General features: G+C 38.2%; 2 protein-coding genes across 12 annotated transcripts in view; both read right to left on the reverse strand.

Moving 5' to 3' along the window:
- eya4 (EYA transcriptional coactivator and phosphatase 4) overlaps nucleotides 1–443 on the reverse strand; it is a 41,862-nt gene extending 41,419 nt beyond the window's left edge. For all 11 annotated transcript variants that reach the window (XM_016573461.1, XM_016573463.1, XM_016573459.1 and 8 more), the window contains exon 1: nucleotides 107–443. The gene's annotated coding sequence lies outside the window, so the exon portion shown is untranslated. The remainder of the gene's footprint in view (nucleotides 1–106) is intronic.
- A 16,925-nt stretch (nucleotides 444–17,368) lies between these two features.
- LOC107756361 (transcription factor 21-like) lies at nucleotides 17,369–18,965 on the reverse strand. Its single transcript, XM_016573410.1, has 2 exons — nucleotides 18,403–18,965; nucleotides 17,369–17,759 (listed from the first exon to the last, which is right to left on the reverse strand). The coding sequence occupies exons 1-2, from the start codon at nucleotides 18,841–18,843 to the stop codon at nucleotides 17,670–17,672; spliced, it is 531 nt and encodes a 176-aa protein (XP_016428896.1). The 5' UTR covers nucleotides 18,844–18,965; the 3' UTR covers nucleotides 17,369–17,669.
- Between the last annotated feature and the right edge of the window lie 233 nt (nucleotides 18,966–19,198).

Below are 19,198 nucleotides of genomic sequence, written 5' to 3' on the forward strand. Positions count from 1 at the left end.
TGCTCCAACAAACTGCTCTTACGCGTTGTAAATTGCCACATTCAGCAAAAGTTTTAAAGTTTCCCAAAAGCAACATATGTTATTGCTATTCAAAATGGATACTTACTCTTATGAGTTGTGCGTTGCTACGATTTCCAAACTCTCCAGAAGGTCCGTTCGCATTCACTCTGTTGACATGCTCAGCCAAAAATATTCAAGTGGTCGAGCTGCGTGAAGCTCGAGGAACAGCTCGCGCCAGTCAGTGCACGCGCTGTCAGTGAAGCTCGCGGGAAAGTCCTCACTAAGTTCATGAGAGCTGCACTGGCCGCACCGGAGCGGAAAGCTCCAACTGACAGATCACCACTATAACCCAAACTCCGAGGAGCGCTGTCTTGCACTAGCCGTGTTTTCCCCTTTAATTTACGCTCCTAAAGTTAACGTGAACACACGCGCACTCCGTGGTCTACTTCATTATTAAAGTTCTCTTGTAGCCGCGGAGCAAGAGCGGTCATTGATGCGCATGCGCGCAGCTGCCATGCGGGGTGCTGCTGTTGGCTCCCACCCAAACCAGTAATGGGGCACAGCACAAGGGCCAGGATGAGGCTCTTATTAATAGTTTCGTCCGAGTGATCAGCACAGTTTTATTTACCACCACCACACAACAACAACCAAGTCAAACCCTTGTCTTGGGATCAGATTCACTCTCATATTGGACTTCCACTTCCACAAGAAAAGAGAGCTCCTCTAATTAACATTTATCAACACTTAGAGCAGCCAAACCACTAAAATAGCTTCGGTTTATTCAGTCAAATATTTAAAACATGTCCTAACATGAGGGCGGAAAAAGTCATGCTGAAATTCAGCCAGCAGTGAGAAAGAAATAGGAAAACGTCCTATAGTTGCATGGAAGTTGTTGATGCTTGTATGGTCGCAGCTCACATGAGAGATATTATGGGCAAAGCTATCATCATTTTTAAACAATTCGCAAAGTATGCAGGGGCTCACAATTTCACGATTTTAAAGACCTCTGTACTGATTTAATTTCTTTCTTTTAATTAGTAGCCTTTAATCGTCCAGTTCCATTGAACTGACTTTTTATTCCAATAAATTGCACTTAAATACAAAGTGCTTTTAAAATGACATGAGTAGAGGTGTGTGCTCATCTCCCTCGTGTTTTAAAAGAGTGGGGAAATGTTGTTTCTTTCATAATGTTTATGGAGCCAAATTCTCATGCAGCATGTGGAGTTAAGCTTGCAGATCAACAGCAGCCCCCTGCTAGTTACATTCCACTCAACAGCATGAAATTCTTGTTTTCTTTCTGTAACAGTGTGTCAGTCAAACGCGGCCCAACTTGGCCCTCAGGAGCATCATTTTTCAGTGCTTGAGGAGGAGTCTGGCTAATATAGCAGTAATCACTGAGCACAATCAAGCAGTGAATTACTTTATAGTGGAGCTTTGCTTTCTGTTGCTCTCTTTTAGCCTTTCTTCCTCACTCATTGCATTTCTTTGCAAAATACAGGTTTTAGAGGTCAAAGGTAAAAGAGCTTTTACTCACCCACAGTCTGTTCACTCTCTGTCTGATGTGTATTGCTCTTAAACCTATACTTAGATTCTCGAAATATTTTTTGCTATTTTTTCTGCACAACATTTGCAGAGACTACCTGGCCATTATTTAAATATTTTTTTCCAGGCCAATTTGTGGCTTAGGGTGGGCATTCGTGGTTCTTAAGAGCAAGTGCAGGGGCTAGCATGCGCTCAGCGGGGTCTTATTTATAGACTTGTGCAAAACTTTTGGCTGCACACTGCACTGTGCTGACACGGTAGAACCAGAAGATGCCTGTCAAACAAATAATAAAAATACACCAAGAGGGGCGCGAATGGGGTTGCATCTGGCTCGCTGGCATGAAGACGCACGGTTTATGCCCCCTCCCCCACAGCGCACATAGGCCCATGTTGCCCAGATATTGTGCAATAAGTGCATGAAAAACAATCAGTGCTACATAAAATCTTCATCTGTGGTCTCAGATATGCATTTATTATAGCGATAAGAGTCCATTTAAGAAATGGACCCAAAATGCACCCAAAAATGAAAATTCTGTCATTATTTACTCACCCGTATGTCGTGCAAACTCTTGTGGCTTTGTTGTTTGAAACAATGTTTCAGTTGTTCTTCAAAGAAAATGAATCCATACTACTCAATTGGTATATTCCAAATCTAAAAGCCCGTTCACATCAAAGACGATAACGAACAGTTTTCTAAACAATTTTTTTTCCAGCTCATGAACGATAAAAACATTGACAGCCAATCAGGACAATGGTGAGCAAAACAACTTTTTTCAATCAACTTCTTTTGTGTTCCACAGAAGAAACCATGCATTCAAGTTTGGAATGACATGAAGATGAGTAAATGATGACTGAATTTTAAATATGACTGTTCAAAAAATATGACTATCATCTCTAAAGGCTAAAAGGAGTCTGAGTCTCATTTGTAAAGCTCCAGTGTCTGTTATTCGAGTGTAACTGATGTACTGTGGCTTGACCGTGAGGTATTACATGCAGTAGTTCTCCTCTGCATTTTCAAAAGTGATTCATGCATCAATGGCCGACTGTAATGAAAAGACATTATTTAATAGATTTCATTAGTAGTTCAAGTGCTGTAACCGTACTCTTGATAAGTGTAGTGAAGGTAGGCAGGGGAGGACTGTGGCCACTGAGCCCCAAAGACAGGCTCCTTAAGCAGGTTAATGAACTCGGCCTGGCCGTGTGGGCTCTGATGGTTCCAGCAGCTGCCTGCTCGGGGAAGAAATATTTAACACCTCGTAAATACTGCTAATACCTGAAGAAAGGAGCCCAGAAAATACGCTCACAATCCTTACACTTACAGAGTGAATTCAGTGAGTCAGAAACAATCAACTGAGGCAGAGAACGAAGAGGAGAGTGTGACAGAAATACTTCTGACATTTTTGTTATTTTAGAATTGTTGCTGATGTAGACATCTTGGTATCGGGTTCCATGTGTCTTTGCATGTAAGGGAGAGACTGAAGTTGCCTCTGGAAATTGTTTATGGCATTTCCTCGTACAGCAGAATGCAGTAGAATGCTTCCATTTGACTCATTTATTATAAGTGTCAGTTTGAAAATAAGCCGACATGTCTATGTACATGTGGGACAGTGTGTATTTATGTGTTTGTGTACACACTGACTTCAGTTTTTTGCACTGAGACTGGATACTCTGGGTCCAATCATAAATATTTGGAACTAACAGGGAAGAGTTTCATTTGCCAGGCCTTAAATCCCATTGAAGCAATACATCTTTCATTAATAAGGTACTACAGGCAGCAAACAAATAATACATTGACAAACACATTTTTGGTCACACTTTTGTTTGGGTACCAATTCTCGTATTTAACTAACTATTAACTATGACTTTTACCTCAATAAAATCCAAATTTGTTGCTTATTAATAGTTAGTAAGGTAGTTGTTAAGTAGGTATGGGGTAGGTTTAAGGGATCTGGTTATGCAGAATGTTTAATTAGATTTTGTAACATGGCCTAAAAGGGCAAAGGTCAAATCACTTAAAGACTTTCACTATCCTCCCTAAACTAACAGAAATGTAGAAATAAAGTCCGTGCCAGCGATTAAACTAATTTTTATTTGAGGCGTGTCTATGTGCTGTCTGGAGGTCACAGCGGTGTTGCATGATCTACAGTTGCACATGAATTTAGAGGGTACATCATATCCGAATAGCGAGACAGAGAGAGAGAGACAGGGGAAGGAGAGCGACAGAGAGGAATTGTGTCTGTGTGTCCTGTCCAGCACCATTGTTATTTCATTAGGGTGTAGGATTACTTCCATTAACTCAGCATGTCGGCTGGACCTAAAGAACCTCTCTCTCTCTCTCTCTCATGGACACATGGACTTTCCATTAAAGTATCACAAGGCAAGCTTAGTGCTAAATGAATAAAGGGCTTGACATGCACCTTAAAGATGCAGCAGGGCTCCAGACAAAAAACAAACAAACAAAACAAAAAATAGGGACCCAATGGCTTCTAAAATAAAACATTTACAAGCCAATTGACTTTTAGTTGCCAAGTTTACATTCTGAAGTTGGTTGTTCAGAATATGGTTCCAACATGACAATCACCTTACAGTCTTATTCCTAAACAAAGGTTCCCTTACAGGTCAAAAGTTTGTAATAATTATTTTTTTTTCATTTATGTTTTCTAAAGACATCTCTTATGCTCACCAAGGCTACATTTATTTGATCAAAAATACAAAAAAGACAGCAATTTTGTGAAATATTATTACAATTTAAAATAACTGTTTTCTTATTTTAATTACTGTTTCTACTGCATTTTTGATCAAATAAATGCAGCCTCAGTGATCATAAGATAATTCTTTCAAAAACATTTAAAAATTCTTAATTATTTCAAAACTTTGACTGGTTGTATACTGCTTGTTGTTTGCAAAAAAGGACGTCACAGCTTGCTCTGTGTTCGTTGCGGCATGCATTATACACTGGCATGCACTCTAACTTGATATCTGACAAAACCACATATGGACACAGAAATATTGCCCAACTGACTAGATTTTAGTCTAGATCTTAAATCTAGTCACAAATGGGTTTTTTTGTCACATTTGCGACCATTTTAGTCACAGTGTGGAGCCAGCATGGTCTTTTTAACAGGACATTTTCTTGGTTTTTAGTCAGATTGTGACTCATTGAGTAGTCAATAATGTACTGTATCATAAGGTGAATTAGTAACATACCTCCATGGCTTAGCAGCACTCCAGATCATTACTTCATGCCAGACTGGATCCTGACTGGTCATCTGCGATTGGAAGAACCTCTCAGACACTGGAATTACACTGGCAATTTATATGTCTCTGGAAAGGTAGCAGAAAGGTTATAAACTAGAGAATGATGTCTTCATAATGCATTATGTTTGTGTAGGTGGAGAAGAAATTATCTGACATGACCAACATCTGTATACTGCCATTTTAATGACCGTTAGAATATGAATGCTTTCCACTATATTAGTCTGGTGAACTAAACAAAACCACATCTTTGGCTGCCAATAGAATCCCATGAGTTTGTGTCTGACTACTGAGCTATTCTCTGGTGACTGAAGTCAGCATGTGCGTGTCCTCAGAGTATCTACAAATTAGTGGGCTACCGCAATTTAAAGTTTATGAGCAGTCATGGTGAAGAGCTAAAAAACTGAAAGTGAATTAGATGATTTGTTAACCAATGAGTCATGATCAGACAGTAAACCCATCTTACCCATAGCTCCCAAAATGATGTGGATACAGTGGAATGCATGCAACTGCCAGCATGCTTTGAGACTGCGGCCCTGGCTTCGACGTCCTGGCAACAATGGCCATCTCCAAGGATAATATGTGACTTGCTGGTCTCAAACTCTGGCTCTTTCTGGAATCCCTGATAGAACGTACACACACATACAATTCTCTTCTGTCCAAGATCTGCGAGTAAAAATGTGCACAATGTTTTCATTGCTAATGAGTGCATGAGGGGAAATAAACATTAAGAGTTATATTAGCAGAGAGATGATCAGAAAATAACTGCATGAAAGAGTGAGAAAACAGAGCAGTTCACGCTTCTATTTTCCATTAGAGGCACATTCCTTCAACATGCCTTAATAATCCAACTAATTAGCCTTTCGAGCTTTAATTACAAACTTCCAGCACGAATATCAACAGAAATGTTTTCATTTTGATTCTAGGTGTGGTATATCTCCACTGCTAATGACCTCATGTTTGAAAGGTCCTCAATTAATGGGGTGACAGTCAAATTGGGATTGACTCCCACTCCTAGAACAGGGATCTGACTTTGTCAAAATCTTTGAGGCACTTTAAAATGTATCAGATTATGCACATTTATTGAGCATGCATTGAAAATGCCTCTCAAATATCACTTTCTAATTATACCTCAACTCAGGCCTGTTTAATACAGTCACTGTAATGCCCTCAAAATAATGTGATAGGATCCTAATGTGTAACTTGCATGAATTACTAAATCTGAGATAAGAACATAAGCTCATTTTATATTTTTGGTGGTTTTTATGCACGAACACACATCATTACACACATCATAACCATTAGATCTTTATCTTTTTTTAGTTTGCACAGATGGTTCTTGGATATCTTTTGTTTTTATTACACCATAAAAAGTTAAAGATTATTACTTTTATTTTTAAAAAAATGCAACCCAGCAACTCATTTAAAGTTGGCATGAAATTAAAATTCACCCTATATTTGAAATGCACATTCACCTTCACATCTGCCTGCATTCAATAAATAACTGATGGACTGAACCCTCCGTACATTTTTCTTTTTTTGATAATCTGTTTTACTCGGTTGTACATCACAATACAGAAAAATATGTTGCTCTTTCAGGTACAACTTTAATTTATAATGATCAAAACTAAAGTTACAAGAAAAAGAACTCTTAATTTTCAATATTAAATATAGGGCACACAATTTTCAATAAATACATAAAGAAACAAACAATTATTTGCAAATGTTGTGCAAGAATCATAGCAAAACACACAAAATAAATTTGTTCTGAGCTGTGGAGAACCACTGCATATACTGGTGAGCACACAGCTGTATTGTTAGACACTGTAATTAGGATCACTGGTTATCTGTCTTTGAAGATGGTTCTGTTAGACAGTACCCTTTATTAAACAGAGATCTGTAACTCTCTTTGACTGACCCATTGTTTAACCAGTCACCGTCTACCAACCAACCCTGCTGGGCTCTGACACCTGAATTCATTTCCCATGTTTCTCATGTGTGGGTGTGTTTGTGTGTATGAACGAGTCAGAGAAACATAAAGATCAAGAGACCAAAAAAATAGAATGTGAAACGGAGGATATCAAATCTTTAATTTATGGTGACATTAAGATTTAAACAAAGGGAAGGTTTTTCTGGGAGGGCTGGAATCTGTTAATTTACCATTTCAAATACAAAAACCCATACTGCCCTCTCTCTGACTTGCACACATATATCTAAACACGCATACATACACAAAACCAATCCCCCCAGCATTGGTGCCAACACTGACACACAAACCAGAGAGGGAGTCACTGAGGGAGCAGACCACTGGACAAACACTTTTGTGGTACTTTCACCGATTTAATTGATAACCTTAACTACAAACTAGTGATGTCTGATTGTTCTTTTGAAACAGATCTCTTTTTTGAATGATTCAGATCAAGTTTTATATGTCACTCTACCATAAGGAATCTTTTGGATAAATAACTTCAGATGGAAACTAATAGAAAATTGTATTACAAGCAGTATTTAACTAAAATGTATTTTGCCACCAAAAAAGCCATGGAATGCAGCATGACCCACACCAAAAATACACCATGTAACCATATTTTCCTTCAAAATACTATAATTTATAGTTATTGTTATTCATAAAAATGGGGTAACTTGGTCATCATAAAAACAAAATAAAATGACAAAGACTTATATAAAAATTTTCAAAGCTTTTGAAGGAGATCCTGACTATTATTATTTTGGTTTTACAGTAATAGTAAGAACTTTAGTAACTTTTTTGTATTTTGGTGGAAACTATGGCTACCATGGACATTTTGTCATTTTTAAGTGGGAGACTCCAGAGAACAGAATGAGTGTTGATGCAATAAATTAGTGAATTTTTTTTTAACCAGTTGAGTTCACAGAAACAAACTGAACAAACTAATACATTAGAATACATTTTGCTTCCCTAGGCTAAAACAAATGTATTCTCAATTATTGCTAAATGCCTGTAATAACTTAACAACATTGTGGTAGACGAGGGAGTACAAAGTCTGTCTGAAAACCATCATTATATTTGTGATTTTGTTTGGTCCCTTTATATTCATATGGTAACAAAACAGATTCCTTAAAATTGATTACTTGAGAACCGTGTACAAATAAATTTACTATTAGCCTAATAGTTATTTAACATCAAACAATATGAAAATCTCCACTATTCAAGCCATTTAAGCTTAATGTAAAAAAAAAAAGAGAGAGAGAAAAAAAGACTAATTTACATTTGGAAAAAATACAATTGTGATCCAAAGGCCACTGTGATGGTCAAGTGTGCTAATAATTACAGAGTTGGCTGTTTTAACCCCAGTGAGGCAGTCGATGCACAGGCTCATATTTCAAATAATGCCCTCACTTCTTTAACTAGGCTGCAACTGAACAAGTGTGACCTGAACCTGGCTGACAAGGACCAATCCATATCCTTGATTCAGGGGGTCAAAGCTTATGGGAGTGCTAATGATTTTTTCATTAGCTAATAGAAGCTCCGGTTTATTTTATGCTTGTGTGTTTGAGAGTGAGAGAGAGTAAAAAACTGAGTAAATTGTATTATTATTAAATTTTATGAAGATTATTGTCATGCAGCAAGTGAAACGTATATAAGACTTAAAGGGTCAGTTCATCCAAACATGAAAATTCATTAACCTTCATGTCCTTCCAAACCTGTGTGACGTCCTTTCTCATGTAGAACACAAAAAGAAGATATTTTGAAAAACACAAAATATCCAAACAACACTGAATCTCAATGCTGTTCAATGTGTAGGCCAAAAAAAAACAAAAAAAAACTAAGACATTGAGAAATTTTTCAAAATATCTTGTTTTGTGTTCCACAGAGGAAAGAACAACACAAGGGTGAGTAAATGATAACAGAATATTCATTTTTGGGAGAATAATTCTTTAATAATTCAGATTTTTATTTGTATACAAGCAATAAGTACTATAAAGAGCTGAAACAAATTCCTCTTAGAATATAGAATAAACAAGAGACAGCAACAATACTTGTCAATTACAAAGATTCAGATTGAAGGTGATGACAATCCAGATTGAAGTTGACAACAATCACTAATCCACATATCACTCATACACATTCACACGCTGCACGTTTTAATCTGAAGCTATAATGTTTATGTGCATCTTTTTATTACATGCTTCGAACAGCTCAGAATATGCCAAAAGTAATGTTACACCTGACGCACTGTGCCCTCAAACACGCCCAAAAAGCATGGGATCCCAGGCACAAACAATGTACACGCACACACACACCTTGTCCCTCTCACACACAAATCATGCAGTCATTCATACAGCAGTTCAAAATGATTAACTTGTTTTACCTCTTTTTTGCCCTCTTGGAATTACCTCTCTCTTTTTCTCTCTCTCTCTCTCGGTCTCTGTTAATGCATTCTTTTATGTCATCTCGAGTTTCCTGGATTCTGCCATTGCCGTGGTAACCCCTCCCTCCTCTGGTCCCTCAGGTCCAGCCGGATGGGATGCTTTTGTGTAGCTGCCACATTTTTGGGGTAAAATGATCCCGTCCCCTTCACCCACACACACATACACGCTCACACAGTCTGAGTATTTGTACTTGGCATCACTTCAAAATTCAGGATTTAAAAAAGCATAGAGAGAGATAACCTCTCACTCATGAATACTTCAGGTTTCTGTCCAATACATACGTCTAAATATAATAAATCATTACTTGTATTTATTCAACCATGCTTGCACCATCTGTGGTGCAGGACATCCCGGCCCTGACTACCTCAACAGCTGCTAAGCACACTCACAGGTACGGACAGGGACACCAGGTGTGTGAGAGACAATATGTATGCCGCTGTTTATAAGGGATGTTTGTCTGTTGTTTCTCTCTCTCCCCTTCAGATGATATCGCCATAATCTCAGAAACCTCATTGTTATAAGTATTGTGTTTCAGCACATTTATTTCTGATTGTACAAATTTGTTTTCGTGCATGTTTAAGAATGTAGGTGTGTGTTTGTGTGCACATTTGTGAGCGTCCCTGGGGGGTCATACCGTAATCCTCCGGTGTGTCTCTGGCAAACATAGGTCCCTGAACATCTCTAGTTTCTCTTAGAAAATTATCTGATTAAAAAAACTCCTTTCAGCCTGGCCCGTCCTAAAAACAGACAGCTTCAGAGAAAAGAAAAGAACAGAAACAAAAGGGAAAGAGTGAGTGAAACGAAGACTTGGAAATGGGACAGAATAAGCCATTCCAACGCCTGAAGCTAGAAACCTCCAGACAATGGAAATACGGCTGCAAATAACATACACCCACACAGTAATGTTTTATTTTAAGTAAATAAAAAGAGTTCAGAAAGAAAGTAATATATAAAATATATGGATAAATATTAAGGCTAATATATACTGTACATAATTAATTTTATTTCAATATATTTATATTTTATCATATTTTTATTAAGTTGGATACTCACATTTACAGTTCTTTAGACGCTTCCATTTCCATTTGAACCTTACAAATGTTCAGACCTAAAGAGTAGAGTGCAAACAGTAAATACTGATGGCCATTTGAATATTAGATTAGATACAGTGGGTTATACATCAGAACAAGTCATTGTAAAGAGATACTTTCCAAATATATAACATTTTTCTCATAACATTTGATTTGGTGACATATTTTAGTTGTGTGCCAAACTAGGCTGCATCTGAAATGGTACTTAATGAATTACTGTTCCCGGCCAATAACTCTCAGTATTGATTTGTAACAGGAGACTTGCCTGAGTTGTGACCTTTTGTGTCTCTCCTGGCATCATGGGAAATGGAGTTTAATTGTTGAGTAGGGAGATGTGAGAATAACATCATCAGTTAATCAAGATAATAATAATAATAATAAAGTTGCTAATGTGCACAGCTGTAATAATAAAGTTGCTAATGTGCACAGCTGTAATTAAAGCACTGCTCATCAGTGACTGCTGAAAATTCTGAACAAAAGAACAAGAATAAATCTAGATAAAATAGTGAACCTCACCAATCAACTAGTTGGTTGGACTAGTTAAGACACGTTTTACATCTATCTATCCTCATTTTTCATTTATGTAAAATGTAATACAGCGTCCATCCTGATTTATAAGGCCCATTTATGCCAGCTGCCAATTTTTAACACGGCCAATTTACCTCTCACATATTTCTCTACACGTCTCCAATGTCAATGAATAGGCAAGGGGCAATAAGTAGACCTAATTTAATCCATATAAATTAGACGAAAAGTCTCCATAATCCTGAATTAATGAAACCGTCGCGTCCTCGTGCTTTCGGCGCAACGCTTGATGGGTTTTGGCGGCAAGCGCGTGCACTGGCGAGGATTATGTGCGCCGTGCCAGAAAGCAGTAGGGGCACGAGACTCGTTCCCGCGTGCGAACAACTGGCTGAAGGCCGGCTGCTCGACGCGTGTAACTCGAGCCCGCGGCCGCCCGTCAGTCAGAAATAAAAAATCATTTGTCCGCAGCGAGCGCGCTGCTTGATTAAATATTAATAGCGGGAGGGAGACTGTTATCCGGTGTCGCGTGAAAAGTGATCCTTGGCCGCTCCGGAAGGGCATCGTGGCCTCACAGGTGGACAAACGGAGACGCAGTGAAAGAACCAAGTATGAATACTTGAAGCACTCAAATCGAGGAACTAACAATGATAGTTTAGTTATACAAAGTCATGTCGCATCATTTACAATGTATACAAACATCAATACTAAGTAGTATACCAAGCCAGCATAAAAACCTATGGCTACAATAAAATAGAAAAAAATTAATAAATATATTATAAATATAAAATTTAAAAAAGTAAGCATGATTTTAACCTTGTGATTAGTAAGTGATTGACTAATCAGGGTTATATCTCTTTCATTTATCCAGGTACAGTGGATAAACATTCCCATCCTCAAAGGATCAGAAAGTCCAGCTGAGTTTATTTTTCACACTGCTTTGGAAAGGATTTCTAATTCTCTCACTCATTTTCTCTTTCCCTTAGTACCTCACCTCACTTCCCCTCTACCTCTTCTTCGATCTGTCTCTCTATTGTCCTCCTCCCTCTCTGTCTCTCTCACTCCGTCTGTCTGTCGCTCTTTCTCCCTCACTCACTCCTGTCACTGTTTCCTCGATTTGACCTTCACCATCTGTTTTGAATGAGAGCACTGTTCACTTTTATTTAAAGAAACGCTAAAATCTGACATTCTCCGTCTCAGCCCAAACACAGTCTTAGTACAGCGTTCATTGCTGATGAGTGGGAACCTCACCCGCTCTCAATTATCTTTAGAATTCCCCTCACACACACACATTTGCATGCTTATGCAGAAGTACTCTGAAACACACGCAGACTTGACGCTTCTATGCACAAGTACAAACACAGAGCACATGGTTGGGGACACCCTGGAATATCACGGAGGTGGAGACGTGAATGATTCCAGTCTTTAGGTTGGGAATTCCAGCTATAATTGGATCCGTGTGGCTATCAGGGAGGTGTATGCTTGTGCAGTGAGCAGCACACACCATAACATATGCACACACACAGCTGAGCTTCAGTTAAAGAAAGTGGGTGCAGAAACAGCAGTGGTTGTTATAGTGCTGGATAAAGAAATTTTTACAAACATTGTAGGCAGGCAGACTGGACAGAGAGAAATGAGAAAGACAAACAAACATTAGGGGTTAAAGGAATATTCTGGGTTCAAAAATCTGGGTTAAGAATAATAACGACAAAGATCGACAGAAGAACATATAGTTTTTAAAAATTTTCTAAATTTAATGGAACAGCAGAATCCACACCACAACTATAATGATAATAGCACAGAGGAATGATATCATTGTAATCACTGTCAAAATGATTTTTAAAAATACATGTTTTAGGAAGTATTCTGTCATCATTCAGAGATGAGTGTGTCAAAGTGGTGTCCATAATATACAGCTGTACAATAATGCATATATGTGGTTTGTAAACATCATGTATTCAGTTAATGGAGATCCTGAGGTAGAAGCAGGAAAGCAAAGGCTGAAGAATTAGCATAGCTGCTGTTCAGAGCATTTCTGGCAAAAGATGATCATGTGCATTTGGTGCATTTTATTAGACATAAATGTAGTAGGTTTACGAGAAGCATTATGTGAATGCTTGGCTAAAAAGATGTATCTTTAATCAAGATTTAAACCAAGAGTGTTTATGGGAACAACTTTACACCTCAAATAATACACAGAAAACTTAATGTAAGTAATTTTATAAAATTATAAGAATCACATTTCTGCTTTTAAATCCTCTTAAATTTGGCCCCATTCACTTTCATTTTCATATTCCTCACTGTAAACTCTAATAATTATTTTGTATTTTTAAAGACAATGAGGGACAAGTCAAAACAATAATAAAAAAAAATCTATCATACATTTAAAAACACCTGCTTATTCTCAAAGGACAGGATTCGCAGTGAATTGCTCTTCTACCGCACCACTCAATCAGTAATCACCCCCATCTGGACAAACATTTCACACCCTGTACACTTGCATGCTCACGGTCGTGTTCCTGTAACATTGACCTTGTGTGATACTTTGAGCCATTTATTCGCTACACTTTCATCATGGCAGAGTTTACAAGACTATGATCAACCCCTGGCTGCAAACTTATCCAAATGAGTCAAAATACACACACACACACACACACACACACACACACTTCAATTTAAATTACACTTCTAATGAAATTCTTATGAGATGAAGGACAGTCTTTGTGTGTTTTTAATGTGCAGTGGACTTCTGGGTTGAATTTAAAGCTCTTCAGTCTGTGCTTATGGTAACGGGGGCAGTTGAGAAGCTGGTCAATTTCACTCAAATGGAAGTAGTTTAGCCTTGAATCACCAGACACAGTCGCACACAAATGCATTACCAACACACTACATTTACAGACACAGCTGTGGGGACTAGGCTGTGGAAGGGGGTTCATTTCTACAAGCATGTAATTCAGATTCTCTTATGTTTTTTGGAGTGTGACTTTACAGCTTTACAGCTAGTTTGAATGTGTTTTTCTATTATTGAAATTATTCATTTCATAGCAGGTATGCAGATACACATACATGCACGATTGTCATGGAAAGCCCGGCTAAAAGAAGTAAGAGATACTGTAGTTGCCTGTCTGCAGTTTTACTGCCACCCAATGGACATTTTCTTGAACTCATGTGGTAGCACAGTTTAGATGTAATGTGAACAACTGTATTATAGCGCCCTCTGCAGGATATGGTCGCTATATTGCAAGTAGGGCTATATTGAGGACCTTCAGTTTAAATACTGTGTTTCTGCAACAAAGTGGGTCCAGCACTGAACGTTTTACTACGCACTGCAGTGAGGATTTTTATTAAAAAATGTTAAAATATAAGATAAGAACTGAAAATACATGATTAAAGTTTCTGAAAAAATATTTATTATATAGGCCTAATGTAAAAAAAAATTAGTGTAGGATTTACTTTGAAACAATTTTGACTCAGAAATCGCAAGTACATTTTTCAAATAATTACAAAGAAGCGGCAAGTAACACTTAAAAATGTTTGAAGCAGAAATAAACGTATTATCTTTGTATTATTTAAAGCTAAAAAAATAAATAAATGAACAGTGTAATAATATAGAATCCCCACAAAATATAATCGCAATTATGTAAAAAACCTGAAGCGATTGATAATAGTTAATAGTAATTTTAATTTTGGATCCCTATTAATTTAAACACCACTAACATTAGAGATAAGAATGGGAAAAAGGAGGATATTTCGTCATAATTTTTGTTTCGGTTAAATTTATAAATGGATGGGATAATAATTTGTACGATTTTATGAGTTTCAGAGTTTCAAACTTTATCAATAGTACTTCAATTCATCAGTAACCTAATTCAAAGTGGTCCAAGCGCAAATCAACTGCAGGTTGTCAGTTTGGATTTATTAGAACGTTTAGAACGTTTTCTTTGAAAGACTTGAAAGTCAGTTTCGGTTGGGTGAATATTTATCTATTTATTTATTTTTAATATAGGCTATAGGCTTCTCTTGCACTAGCATACCGGAAACAAACTACATTTGCAAGTATTTGTACCTTCTGGTGCACTTTGTTCTAATCCAGTCTGCAAAATGAATGCATATTGCTACAATGTTGGTTTTCACGTCTCTGATGTAACCTAACCTATAGTGAGACTGATTGAGCTCTTCAGTCGCTGTTCAGTGTCTAGGTGCTGAAACCTATTGTGTCATGATTGATGCAGTTTCTCCCACTCACAGAAGAACATTTTAAAAGGTCTCGTCATTTAGTTTCTGTATTGTTTTAAGTCAAGTATAAATAAAGTTGTTAAGCCACTGTAAAAAACTATTAAAGGAACGGAGTTTTGAGTGAAGGGTGACATACCAGCTCAGATGCAGTCCAGACACGAGCGGTTTAACATTAGCCGTTTTAAACCAACGTCTAAGGCTCATCGTAAACTATAGCTGACACACACGCACTCTTATCTGGCAGTTTTTAGTTATGTGCATCTAGACTACATGCCAATGTTCCCTCTCAAGAGACTTTAGGACTATAAAAGAGAGGTCTGGGCAGCCGGCCAACAAAACAATTAGCCATATTCTCGCAGCGCATGGGAATCCTGGGTCCACTTTATCTTTCTAATGACCGACCCTCCCTGCCTCCTCCTCCCGCTGCCGGGCAGAGCGCAGCTGACCCGGGCTGTGTTCAGTGTTCTCTGCGGTGGTCTTGCGGTGATGGGCCGCCTTGATTTATCCGTGCTGATTTATATAGCTATACGATGAACGTGCGCTTCGCACAGGAAGTAAAGGAGAACTCCTTTACATAAAAAGAAAAGACTTTCTTTTGATTTTCAGGTGATGACAGAAAAAGATGAAGAAGGGGAGAAAGAAAAGATATTTCTGTCTTATTCTCTTAGGAGAGGTTTGCGGAGCTTTCCAGCGTCCCGTGAGAAAAAGATGCCCCATAAAACTTATTAGCATGAGATATAAATATTTTTACATCCACTCGAATGCCTCTGAAAGTTTATAGAAAAAGAGAAAATGTCACTTTCACTGTCTCAGCAGATTGAGACAATTTTATAAAAAGAACGTTCAAAAAGATAAGAAAAAGATAATGTGTAGTGTGTAAAAAAGTGTATACTTAAAAACATAGGCTTATAATAATTTTTATAAACTTAATATATATAGGCCTATATATATATATATATATATATATATCTCGATTGTCACAGAAATCTTCAGGTTACTGCTCCAATTGTTGCTTAAATAATACATAACCGAATTTGCCAATGCCAATTTGCCAATTTAGCCGATATTATGAATGCTGAACGTCTTTTCTTGCTCCCTGTAAATTACAGTAGGCCATAGGCTACTTCAATTTTCGGGCTACAAATAACCACAATTGAGTTTATTTTCTCTCTTTTTTTTGGCGTTTGATATGTAACCGATTTAAGTGAAATTTAACACAAAAATCGCATTAATCATAAGCCACCATGCTAAAAACCCAAAGACAATTTCTGAGGGAACCCAAATTAGCCTTCAGGAGGACAAGCCTACAATGGCGTCATGACAGCTCTATTTTAATAAATGAAAAGTAGAAAAGTATTCCTATAATCATATCTCATTTTAAGACTTATCAGAGGATTTCACAATGTTTAGAGCTGCTTTATTGCCCAAGTGTGTGTGTGTGTGTGCTTAAGCCTCCCTCGCTCTCAGACTCGCACAGATCACCCCTCAGCCTCTCCTTACAATAACAGCGCGTGATGGATGATGGCGGCGGGCTTGTTATTGTCTTGCGCCATCAAACCGTTTTGTCTCACCGCGCGGATTTCTGTAATTCTGCGAGAGAGCAGTGATGACTAGTTTAATGTGGAATACAGTTATATACGCGGGGGCAGTGTTTTTCTAAGCTTTAAGGCCGCGGCGTGGCTGTGACATCGGGCGTCCCATCATCGGTAACTCCGGGTAACTCGTGCTCTCGCGCCCCTCAGAGGAGTGCTGCATAAATATCTGTCCGCGCGCTATAAACACAACGGTCACAACCCCGCGCGAAATTAAACAACGGCTGCACAGTGAGATTAAGAGCCGCGCGATTCACTGGTCTAAAAACAACTGACCTTAAACACGGACCACGTAAGCCTACAGTTTTTTTCTGGCCTGACTACTTAAAAAAATTCGGAGTCGGGGGAATTAACTTATACGTTTTTGGAGAAGTTTCTCGATCTCTATTGGAAGCGCTCGCTTTGATTTCCAAAACGGTTAAGGCCATGCTTATCTGATGACAGATATATCATAATAAAGAGAAGGTTTACGTTTCTTCCGATTAAGGGAATTAATCACGTTATCTCTTGCAGGCAGGGTGACAGGGTGACATGTCCTCTCGCCAGAGATCTTGAGAGAAAAAGGTGGGGCGAAATGATAGTAAGGTTCACACAGGTCAAAGCAAAGTGAATAAACATGAACTCTCTGTTCATGCTCGATCAAAGAGGTAACCTGCATCACTTGAAACTATAACATTTTTATTTACAATTATTCTAATGCAAACAGCAAAGGCGCGTGATATTATGACACTCCGCGTCACCAAAGCCCTATATGCATAATGATTTCTCGTGTTTTTAATAATAAAAAAGTAATGACAGAATCTTTAAAAAAACAGCTGCATAAAATTACACATTGTTGCCTTGAACCAGCAAGGCCCAAGTGTGAATATTTAAATAGATATCAATTTCTCTTTACAGGAATGCGAGTGAGGATGTTGTCCCCATTATTCCCACTCGTATTTAGATAGGAGATGACGTGTTATTCTTTTTTTAATTAAAATATTTAAAATAGGTCCATGTTTTAAGTCCATCTGGTGTATCAGGAAGCTGTAGTCCCACATAAACGTGTAGAATTCATCATTTCTTTAAGTTCATTTTCTGGTTTGCCCGCCACCATAAACGGCCACGTCTGTGGAAAAAAAGTATGAATGAAAGTTCAATTAAAATGGGTAAACACACCACATAACTGAGAACTAATAACTTTTGTTTGTTTTAAAAAAATATATACATGGTAAACATAACCTAGGCTACATAACTGAGGATATTCCATACCATTTTGTCAAGTACTATAACCGTCAATAAACTATTGAAATAAAAAGCAAGACAGTGTCAGTCATGTAAGCCTATAATTTCTGAAGGACTAATACTTTCCAGAACATGCTTATTTTAAACCTGATTATTTACCATTTATACACTTAAATTAAAAACTTAAATTTAATTCCTGCCTCCATTTAAAGTAAAATCAAAACAGTTCAACGCACTAAAACTTAAAACCTAAGTTTAATTTCTGCCTCCATTTTGTAGGCCAAGTAAAATCAAAGTAAAGTGTTGCCAAAGTCAACTTTTGGAACATTGAATAAAATCGAACTAAAATTCTGAAAATTCATAAAAACGGATAAAAATGACAGAAATTATTGTTAACTGGTTGGAAGGATGTTAAAATAACGAAAACATGGTACATTACTATACTATAAACGTATCTTGCTTACTGGGATTGTTTATTTTGTTTTTTTGTTTTTTCATTTGCAAAAAGTTTTTAAAAAGTCTCTCACCAGGTTGACTGGATGTATGTAGCCATTCTCGTATTTGTCATTGGCGAGTATCTGTCGCAGGTGCGCGATGTAGCTGGAGGCCAGCCGCAGCGTGTCCAGCTTGGAGAGTTTGGTGTCCGGCGGAACCCACGGTAACGTCGTCTTCAACCGGGAGAATGCTTTGCTCAGCACGCGCATCCTTGCCCTCTCGCGCGCGTTCGCCGCGTTCCTCTGGACCTGCTTGCCCTCTTGGGCTACACCATTGGGCGCCGATTTACGCATTGCGGCTGATTTGCGCCTTTTCCCCGTACATTCTGTAACCGAGGCCCCTTCGCAGTTGGAGCTGTCCTCCGTGCTCTCGTTTGATGTCCCCGGATCTTTACCGGAACCGAATTTCAAAAGACTATCCAGCAGCTCAGACTCGTGAAATTCATCCACATCGCTGATGGAGCCGGTGGACATGTTGAGCTGGAGACGAGGATGTAGTGGAGAAAAGTAAGTCTGAGGAGATGCGAGTTTGTGCTTCTCTAAATGGGCCTGGAGATAACGCGACTGCCGTCGGAGCAGAAACGTGTCATGCGCGAACTGAGGATGAGCGTAACTTGTAACTCACGAGCTAAAGGATCTTACCATTTATTTCTCGCGCTCAGGGGCGTAACCCCCGCACGCTTGGTGGAAGCGAACACTAAACCTGCTCAGATAATCACAGTTGTGCACCATTTTTGCAGTGGTATAGTTTAATGTTGTCATTTATCACGCATGCATACAGGAACAGAAAAATCTATTGTACAAATTGTATGTTTTAATTCACAGTGCA

The sequence above is a fragment of the Sinocyclocheilus rhinocerous genome, unplaced genomic scaffold (assembly GCF_001515625.1).
Source record: "Sinocyclocheilus rhinocerous isolate Xijiao unplaced genomic scaffold, SAMN03320098_v1.1 scaffold712, whole genome shotgun sequence".
NCBI lineage: Eukaryota > Metazoa > Chordata > Actinopteri > Cypriniformes > Cyprinidae > Sinocyclocheilus > Sinocyclocheilus rhinocerous.